At 39.2% G+C, this 10,783-nt stretch overlaps 1 protein-coding gene across 2 annotated transcripts in view; it reads right to left on the reverse strand.

Moving 5' to 3' along the window:
* Positions 1–10,127, reverse strand: part of TYRO3 (TYRO3 protein tyrosine kinase) — a 92,151-nt gene extending 82,024 nt beyond the window's left edge. The window contains exon 1 of one of the 2 annotated variants that reach the window (XM_032229305.1): positions 8,879–10,127. In XM_032229305.1, coding sequence (XP_032085196.1) covers positions 8,879–8,972 — 94 coding nt within the window. In that variant the 5' untranslated portion in view covers positions 8,973–10,127. The remainder of the gene's footprint in view (positions 1–8,878) is intronic. The other variant, XM_032229297.1, reaches the window with a different exon arrangement.
* Between the last annotated feature and the right edge of the window lie 656 nt (positions 10,128–10,783).

The raw sequence follows: 10,783 nt of genomic DNA on the forward strand, positions 1-10,783 counted from the left end.
GCACTGTAAACCGCAAATGTGTTTTCAAGAAGACTCTACATTTAAATTTATTCCATACTCTAAGAATAGCTTGCCTGAGATAAAGACTTTTGAAATCTACATTTATGTGAATGCCACTCAAATTTCAAATCGTGACCTTCTAAATCTAATAACCTTCTATTTCTTAACAACACCCACTTTTCGTTCAAATCAAACAGCAGGATGCAAAATATAGTTTAAAATCTGGTAGGCCCAAATTTCCTTTTTCCTTCACATCTTGTAATATCTTATATTTAACTCTTGTTTTTTATCCTTGCCATACAAATTTAGATATATACTTCTGCCATTGTTTAAATGCTATGTCAGCTGTCACAACAGGTATCGTCTGAAACAAAAATAACATTCTAGATAAAATATTCATCTGAGTCACAGAAATTCTATCTAACAATGACAATTGCAACTGATCCCATCTTAACATGTCTTTTTGACTTCATTAACTTAACAGAGTTATTTGGAAATAATGTAAAATCTGTATTTGTCATAGTTATACTGAATATTTTACCTTCTTCTCAATCTTAAAAACTGTTTTATTTCTCAATTCTATTTGATCTTGTATCTTCATATTTTCTGTAAATATTTCTGTCTTCTGTGTATTAATCTTGAAATCTACTAGTCATCAAAATTCTTTTAATTTACTTTTAATTTACTCAATCTCTTTTAAGGAGTGTGCCAAAACTAAATCATCTGCAAATGTTTCTGCAACCACTCATCATATGTTTTAGCCTCCAGCTTCCTAATCATCATTGTTGCTCTTCTCTGTACTCTTTCCAGAGTCTCAGCATCATATTTTGTATTGCTATAATCAAAACTGAATGTAGTACTCCAAATGTGGTTTTACCAAAGCAGCATAAAGCGATACTAACATTTAATGTAATTCATTGGTGGGTTTCCATTATTTTTACTACCGATTCGCTTGTGCGCATGCATGCGGTAGCGCGTGCACAGAAGCGTCCGAGCAGGTGGGTGAAGCCTCCCGCCATCACCATTACCAATTCACCCAATCTGGACCAAACTGGGAGCAACCTACCTCTGATGTAATTTTGATACTATCCTTCTAGTCCTATGTAGCCTAGGACTGTATTGACTTTCTTTGGCAGTGCAGCATCCTGCTGGATCATACTTAAGTGGTTGTCTACTAGGATTCCTAGATCCCTCTCAGAGTTACTGTTGTTGAGCCATTCTATATCTGTGCCTTTCATTTTTCTTGCCTAACTGTGAAACTTTACATTTCTCCCCACTGAACTGCATTTTGGTAGAAAGGCCCCAGTGTTCAAGTCTGTCAAGATCCTTCTGGTTCTTGAACCTATCTTCTAAAGTATTGGCTATTCCCCTCATATTGGTGTCATTTGCAAATTTATAAATTTTATAAACTTATATAAATTTGTCTTCTACATTCGTATCTTCCAAAATTAAAAAAAAATCTAATTCAAATTATCAAAAGTGACATGATTTAAGAAAATGCTTGCCCTGCCAATATTGATGGCTGTTTTCTCCTTGATAAGAGTATGTTTTTATTAAACAAATTTACATGGCCATTGATCACCCAATTCAAACATGGTGACTCGGAGTGACTTACAATATTTAAAGTTCATTGTATACAAAAAAAACCCACTCCCCTTTGATTAGAGTATTGTTTTCTGTTTGATTGTTTTGGCTGGTGTTAATCCTTGCTCATTTGGGTGTTGGCTGCTGGAGTGTTCTCCAGTTCCTCTCCAGCAGTCAACACCCAAAAAAGGACCAACCAAGGAGAAATCAATCCCCCCCCCACCTAAAATGGAAGGACAAGCTAATGTATATAAACAGGGAGCAATCACCATACTCACTAGCGCTGATGATGTTACCTAGTTGGGTAATGAAATATCTACAAGCAAAGTTCAGAGAACACCAAGGACTCAACCCTGAGGTACAATACATATATACTCTTCTACGGGAAGTAATAATCTCTTCCATCAAGCATTTAGTTAAACATTTCTATTTAACCAATATTGAAATTTTAGCTTAATCAATATTAACTGTTTTGTCTAGCTCTTATTGGTTTGTTTATATTTGAATTTGATTTTCCCCCCAGATGTAAGACACTTTGATTACCAAATAGATTGAAAGTTAGTGTATAAGAGGGAGGGAGGGAGGAAGGGATAAACTACATTATAGCTAAGGGCAATGTGTCAGCAGCAACATATCTAGCAGCAACATATACAGAACATACTGTCAAAAATTTCCAACTACAGAACATTTTTGCTGAAGTTCTAATATCAGGGCATGCTGCAAAGTTTAGCACAGACTACATAGTAAGATTTGGTGAAGAGCCTTTTTAATTATGATACCTGAGTCTCAGATTGCTTTCTGCAGGGATGTGCACTAAGCAACCATGTTGTAGTTCTTCTAGTGGAAAATTGACTTTTTATTTTCTCACTCTTTTTCAACCATAAAATCTTTAAGGAACTTTAAAATGTTTTGTACTAATCTCCGGCTATAGTTGTTTTATATTGCAGCCAGTTTTGCTCTTTTTTTCCAGTTCATATTTGTATTTTATGTCTTATATTGTTTTATGTTATTTTGCTATAGTATTGGAAATTGCTTAAAGTATATTGGTATGCAATATAAATACATTACATAAAAATAAAGAAAACCATACTTGTGGAACTAAGGAACCTCTGCAGAATAAAAGCATTTTGTTCTATTATGGATTTCTACTGGCTTGACAGCCAGTAAAACCAATGGTTCCCATGTCATTTTCTAGGTAATGTTTTCTTTGTTGTTCATTTAATTTAAATAAATTGCTAAGAGCAGTGAAGCTGGCAAAATATACTACGTTTAGACACAGCACTTTTTTGTAGCTGGGCTAAGGAATTAATCACACACTCAGAAACATGATCTAAGCCCTTATTATTTAATTCAACAAATGAGATTAAATTACGTGTGTTTGTGCATATGGGCATGTGGCAGAAAACATCCTCCCTCTCCTTTTGAAGCAATAAAGTTTCTGCTAGTCGCCCTATGACCATGCTATAGATACAAAAAGTGGGCTTTATTTCATGACATTCATGAAATAAAGGCAATATTTTGCAATAGCAAAACTGCTCAGCTTTTCAGTAATCCACTTGCTAAAGTAGACAATCATGAACAAATAAAGCTATCCTTGCAGACAACTTCAGATTTATCATAAGTCACCATACTTGCCATAATCTTTAGTAAGCAAAATACATTTCACATTTGAAGGAGAGCCCTGCACAAATAATGAAAGAAAGAAAGAAAGAAAGAAAGGAAGGAAGGAAGGAAGGAAGGAAGGAAGGAAGGAAGGAAGGAAGGAAGAAAGAAAGAAAGAAAGAAAGAAAGAAAGAAAGAAATAAAAAATAAGGTACAGCATATTTTTGGCTTTTGATTGTGGGAAATGAATAACCATTTAAGGCATAAGTAATTCCGGAAAAATCGTAGGGTAGGTATATATTTTCTATGGAAAAGCACAGCATTCATTCACATGCATACATGTATGCACACATAACTGTTGCTTAACTGAAGCATGGTCAATAATGTATCATAACAATGTAATGGTTATAGAAATAAGAAGCTCAGTTAGCAATAGCTTAACAATTATTTTGCATTCAAGGCACACCTTGACCTTTAATTCTATACCTTTATTAAACAAATAAAAGCTGCCTAAACAGTTGGGTGTGGGTATGAGAAAAACACAAAAGATGTTGCACAACACTATGAACTCCCTACCCCTCTTCCTATTGGTCTAATCACCAGTAAAACACTATTCTCTTTCAAATTACCATACTTTTTGGAATATAAGACGCACTGGAGCATAAGACGCACCAAGGTTTTGAAGAGGCAATTTTTTAAAAAAAGTAAGTAGGTAGATAGATGGATAGAGAGGGAGAGAAAGAGAGAGAAATACAGTAGGTAGGTAGGGAGAGAGAGAATAGTTAGGTTGGTAGGTTGGTAAGTAGGTAGATAAAGAGGGAGAGATCGAGAGAAATAGAGAGAGAGAAATACAGTAGGTAGATAGGAAGAGAGTGTGTGTGTGTAGGTAGGGAGAGGGATACAGAGAGAAATTGAAAGAGAGAAATACGGTAGGTAGGGAGAGAGAGTAGGTAGGTAGGTAGGTAGATATATAGAGGGAGAGAGAGAGGGAGAGAGGAAGAAATACAGTAGGTAGGTAGAGAGAGAGAGAGAGTAGGTAGGTAGGTAGGTAGGTAGGTAGGTAGGTAGGTAGGTAGGTAGGTAGGTAGTCCTTCGGAATTGGGCAGCATATAAATTTTATAAATAAAATAAATAAATAGGTAGATAAAGGGATAGAGAGAGAGAGAGAGAGAAAGAGAAAGAGAGAAAGAGAGAAATACAGTTGGTTGGTAGGGAGAGAGAGTAGGTAAGTAGATAGATAGAGGGATAGAGAGAGAGGAGGGGAGGGAAAATACAGTAGGTAGGTAGGGAGAGAGAGAGAGAGTAGGTAGGTAGGTAAATAAAGGGATGTATATAGAGACAGAGAGAGAGAAATACAGTAGGTAGGTAGGGAGAGAGAGTGAGTGTAGGTAGGTAGGTAGGTAGAGGGATAGAGAGAGAGAAATAAAGAGAGAGAGAGAGAGAGAGAGAGAGAGAAATACAGTAGATAGGTAGGGAGAGAGAGAGAGTAGTTAGATAGAGGGACAGAGAGAGAAATACAGTAGGTAGATAGGGAGAGAGAGAGTAGGTAGGTAGGTAGATGTTTCCAGGTGTATTTATCCATGTGCTGGAGAAGGAAATAGCTGACAATCTACAGCACCTAACTTTGTTCCTGCTGGCACAGCACTTGATCAATGTAATTCTCATCAATCAGTTAAAGAGCTTTCCAAAAGGGAAAAAAAAGTTTTTGCACTATGCACACCTCCCCAAAACGGCCTGTTTTTTTTTGCAAAAATGGGCCCGTTTTTTTTTTTCAAATAAAAGGCATGAATAGCCTTGGGGAGCTTGCAGAGTGTTCCTGGGGGGGGGGAGCAAAAACCGGCCCGTTTTTCCAAAAACGGGCCTATTTTCTGTCAAAAAAACTGCATGCATAGCCTTATGGAGGCTTATAGAGTTCTGCTGGGGGGGACAAAAAAAACCGGCCCATTTTTTGTTTATTTCTGCCCTCCTCAGCCCCCAGGTGCTCTCTGAAAGCCTTCATAAGGCTATGCACAGCCATTTTGGTGAAGGGGCGGGCTTCAGGAGGCAAAATAATGCTGTACTCGATGTATAAGACGCACCCAGATTTTCAGCCTCTATTTTGAGGAGAAAAGGTGCATCTTATACTCTGAAAAATATGGTAGGCAAGAAATTTCAGTTTACTTTTGCAGCTATCAGCTAGGTGTAACAATTAACTACCAAGTCCAGCTATCAGCTAGGTGTAACAATTAACTACCAAGTCCAGCTATCAGCTAGGTGTAACAATTAACTACCAAGTCCTTCTAGATGTATTTGCAGTGTAGCATATTAACTTTCTGCTTTGGCAAACATTCTTTACTACTGGCATTGGGATTCTTAAGAGGGAAAAAAGGAAACGGAAGTGGATGTCTATCAGAGGAATATTCCTCTAATTCCTATTGTATTAATTGCCAGATATATAAGACTGCAATGTAGGTTTGCTTGAATTTGGAACAGGCACCTGATCAGCCTGCTTGTATAGAGTTTTTGCTAATCTCACACATTATCAATGGCAACTAAAACTGATGGACACTTCCTGGTCCAAAGTTTGCATAGCTCAAGTTCTTACATTTAGAGGAATTTCAAAAACCTCAGCATTTTCAACATGCTCTCATAGTGACTCTAATTAGTCTTCCTTCCTTCCTTCCTTCCTTCCTTCCTTCCTTCCTTCCTTCCTTCCTTCCTTCCTTCCTTCCTTCTTTCTCTTTTCTATCATGTATATCCCGCCTTTATTATTTTTATAGATTACTCAAGTCAGGAAATACATACAATGTTTAGTTTAGTTTTAGTTTTATTAACATTTGTATGCCCCCTACTCCCTTGGGACTCTGGGCGGCTCACAACAAGACAAAAAACATATATAAAAATTAAAAAAGAATGCTCCTTCCTCCTCCTATTTTCCATATAGCAACCCTGTAAGGAAGCTTATTCTGACAGAGAATGACTGGACCAAAATCACCCAGTCAGCTTTCGTTCTAAGGTGGGACTAGAACTCACAGACTCCTAGTTTCTATCCCCATGCCTTAACCACTATACAGATTGTACTACTCAAAAGAGGTGCAACAGAGGACTATAGTTGCAGAGTCTATAGATATAGAAGGATCTGCATGCTTTCCAGATACTATGATCTGAGTTTGCAAGTAAGATAAGATCTACATTAATTCTCAAAAACATTTTTCCAGAAGAAAATATCCAGGATCGTTTCTGACCCACAAACCTAAATTATGTCAAAGAATCATCATTACTGTTTTTCTTTGAGATTGATTGTTTTTTTTTATTCTATTTATATCCACTTATTTTCTACCCACAGATTATTTTGACTCAATACTGACATCAGCCTTCATTCAGTCAGTCACACTAACCAGCTAACTTTGGAAATTGGTAACAGATGGATCCCACATGGAATTATTAGTTTATGACCCAGTGACAACATTTATGGTTCCAAACTACAATAATTCACCAATAGAGTAGGAGGGTGAGTTATTACAATAATAGATAAAGTCCATAAATAAATGACTTCCAAATTGTAACCTGTTCTGAGTTAGAAAACAAAATACCATGTTTTCCCGAAAATAAGCACTTGGGGAGGTCTTATTATTTTTGAGGTGCAGAAGGTGGCGAGCATGGTCATCCCATGGCTGCTGCTGTGTTGCAATATTTTGGGGGAGGGCTTATTTTCGGGGGAGGGCTTATTTTAGCGCATGCGCTCAAAAGTCCAATTGAGCTTATTATCCGGGGAGCTCTTATTTTAGAAGAAACAGGTATTAATTTCAAGAATTTTATAAATGTTACTAATTCATTGGAAAATCAATTTATGTGTGCATTTGTGACATTTCAGTAGGGATCTTGATAGAACATTATTTCTATCAGTATTTCACAAAAGCATTAATGAGGTGATGTACAGACATATTTATTCAAATTCTACAAAACATTATCAGTGGTATATTTATTACCATTTGTAGAAGAAGTAAACAGTTTTTTTAACCTCCTGTCTTTCCATAAAAATGAATGCTTGGGATAAAGTCACAGAGAGAAAAAGGATACCCTTATGTTCAAGAGCTGTAGCCAATATTCAATTATGGAAATATAAATAGAGCTGCCAAAGACCTCAAATATATTTATGATGTTGACGCAATAAAGAAATACTAAAATAGCCAATGATTCTCCTAATATATATTTTTCTGCCTGAGATATAACACCAAAGCATGCTTGCAACCTTTCATGGACCTTAGCCAGCCATAGTCCTGAAGTCATCATTATTTTGGTACATGGACAGAAAACTCCACAAGTATCTTTCCTTTCTGCCATACCAGCAGAAGAGAAACTTACAATAAAAAACAAATCACTGCTCTTTTACCATCCACAACTTCATCTACCTGGGACAGCTGCCTGAGGAATCTATGGCATTCCAGATGTTAATGAATTACAAATCTTAACAGTCCTAGACATCCTGGCGACTGATGCAACAATTGGAATTACTGTTCCAAACTACTGGAGAGTCACAAATTACCCATCCTAACCTGATGATAGAGCCTGGTTTTAAAGGCAAAACCTTTAAATATATTTCATGCTAAATATCTGCATATGAGTATTCTCATAGAGTGTGACTTTTTTAACCTTCAAGTGTGCTAATCCAACAAATCCTCACTTAAAACCTCTACAAAGATAATGAGGCCATCTTACTGGACATTCCATTTAGAACTGGACCAATTCATCCAATTAGGAAGCCTTTAATGGGAAGGATCTCCATCTCAGTGAAGTTCTAACTCTACCAAGGACTCTCCAAATAATGTTACAGAGAGGATTGGGAAAGCAGGCAATGGAGTGGAATGGAAGAGTCAAATTCCTGGCATACAAAACTATTGGTTCAACTTGACAGGGTACAAAGATGGGCATGAACTCACCATCTACCAAATAATCATAAAAACAAAAACAACACCAGGGTTTAAAAAAATATATAAACCATGAAATACAGTTTTCTTAATGTTTGTCATTTGTTTCAGCTCCAATGAGGAAAGATGCAGGCCAGTCTCACAGCACTGGGAATAGATGGGAAGGTCGTTGTAACTACTGCACTTACACCTGGGCAGCAGGGAAACCTTCTCTTCTCCTGGAAGTCCCTTCGGAGGAAGAACAAAACTATCAATGGGAGTTTACTCTACTTGGGTTTGTTTATTTTTTATTTTTCTTTAAAAGAAGGGACATCGGGACAGGAATGCCGGAAAGGGAAAGGCTCCCACTCCAAAGCAGCCCCAGATCTGGTTGTGCCGCTTCATCTACTCGGTTGCAGAACAGAAGTGACCCATAGCCCAACAATGTCCCAAAGGTGCTTTTTCAAGAGGCAACTGGACTTTCTGGTTTGTCTTTGAAGAGCAATCGCTTGTCATCCAGGAAGCTTCTTCAGCTCAGAAGCTTCTTGGGTGAGAAGCGAAACGTCTTCAAAGACAAATCAGAAAGTCCAGTTGCCTCTTGAAAAAGCACCTTTGGGACAACTATGACCTGGATGACTGAGAATCTCCATAGCCATAGCCCAACAAGAAACTCGGAGCTGGAGCGCACCCACTTGGGAAATGTAAAATCAAGCGGGCGGGAGAGCGTTAAAGGGGGAAAATCAAGCCGAGAGTCGGCTGCCGTCCCCCTGGCCGAAAGGGAACTCGCAGGAACGGAATCTCCTTACCTGTTACAGCCCTGAAGTCCCGCGAAAACAGAGCCCATAGTGCCGGCAACAGCAACAGGAGTCCCCGCATCTGCATAGTCTGCTTCATCTCCATCTCTTCCCCCTCATCATCTTTATCACCATCCTCCTTGCGACCTCCAAAGCGCTTGCCTCGCGTCGGACCCCAAAATTCAAAGTCGGGGAGGAAAGGAAGGGGAGGGAAAGGGGGAAAGGGAGAACGGGCGGGCAGCAAAGCAAAAAGGAAGCGGGGAGGAAAGGAAGAGGAAAACCAACGACGCCCCTTCCTTGAAAGAAAAGGTCCGCGCCCCCTCGATCTGGGCGCGAAGAGGAGCTCGGCGCCCACGCGATCGCGCCCGGCAAGCCAGGAACAGAAGAAGCGGCTGGAGATGGCAGCGCCAGGCACCCCACCAGTGCTGGCTCGGCCGGTGGCTGTGCTCCCTTTCCCTGAGCTTGCGATCACCAAGTTGGGAAGGTCCCCCCCTGCCGGCCTCCCTCCCGCAGTGCACAGAATTCATCGGGCCCGCCGAGCCCGCCGAGTTGAGCTTGGTCCGGCGCGGAGCTCCCTCCTTCGGCCGCCGCGACTTCCTTCTGCAAGTCTTGGCATCGGCTTCTTGCTTCTCCTCCAGGAAATGGCGCTCTCCTGCTCATGACATCACCGGCTTCATGAATATTAATCCATCGACGGCTTATCCTATTGCTTTCCTGAACTTTGTTGTTTTATCCCCCCGCGAAGTGGAAAATAACAGGCCTGCGGCAGAATCAACGTGGTCTCCCGTTTTCAAGGAGAGGGGAAGGCGCGGGTGCCACCTTTTTTCTGCGCGCAAGTTAGTCAGCGAGCCGCAGTTTCTACTCAAGGAGCAGCTCATCCCAAATCAGAGAGGTCGTGGTTTGAAAAAGAGAGAGAAAAAGAAAGAGAGGGAGGGAGAAAACAGAAGGGTCTGTGTGAGACGCGGACAAATAAAGGACTACCCATTTCAATCTTCACCCAGAGAAGGTCGCCAGTAGATCAATAATAATAAATAATATTTACAGAGGCATACAACATCGATGTGGATTTCTTCCAGTAAAAATCCAAGAGTGAGAATGTAGTTTCTTCTTCCTTTTTTCTTTTTGTATAGATTATACATTTTATGTTCAGTTTTTATTAGACGTTCTCCACAGAGTGTTTTCCATGGAATCAAAGCATTACATAGAAATTCATTGAACAGTTTACCTTAATCCCACTTCTCTTTTTGCCCTCTCTTGCTAATGTGGCCAGTGAAATAAGTGAATGTGGGGAATTCTTAATTACGAATATTGTATCTTATGTTCATAATGTATGGTTCAGATATTTTATGCATTTTGTGTAGCTAACTTCTTTGAACCCAATTTTGCTCCAAGACCTAATGGCAGCTGCATATTTCTTACTCCAAGACCAGTTCTACAGCAAAAACCTTTTAAGTTGGGATGGACTAAATATAGTGAATGGCCCAAAGTTATTAAACTAAATGTGGACTTGAACCTAGTCTCCTTAGACCTGTGTGACATTCTACCTAGTTATTAGGACCATCAGCCAATCAACATTATGTGTCTAAATTCGGGGGGGGGGGGGTCTGAGTCTCTCTCCCATAGACCATCATAAAATGTACATTTTTACTAAATTTAGTTGGATGTTTATGGGAAGAAGTAAATTTGCTTCTTGCTTGTTTGTACTGTAAAAATCTATGTAAGGTTGGTATGTTTGGATTGCCCTCTCCTGTATAAATGCCTTAATCCAAATTGTCAGTACAGTTTACTGGAAATTAAAGCCAACAGAGAAAAACAAGAATTGGGCTATCATGTTTTGATTGCAGATTGGGCAGCAGAGATATGTAGTAATTCTTGCTTAACTGTTTGAAAACTGGAGAAAAGAGAGTGTGTAACTGT

The sequence above is a fragment of the Thamnophis elegans genome, chromosome 1 (genome assembly GCF_009769535.1).
Source record: "Thamnophis elegans isolate rThaEle1 chromosome 1, rThaEle1.pri, whole genome shotgun sequence".
NCBI lineage: Eukaryota > Metazoa > Chordata > Lepidosauria > Squamata > Colubridae > Thamnophis > Thamnophis elegans.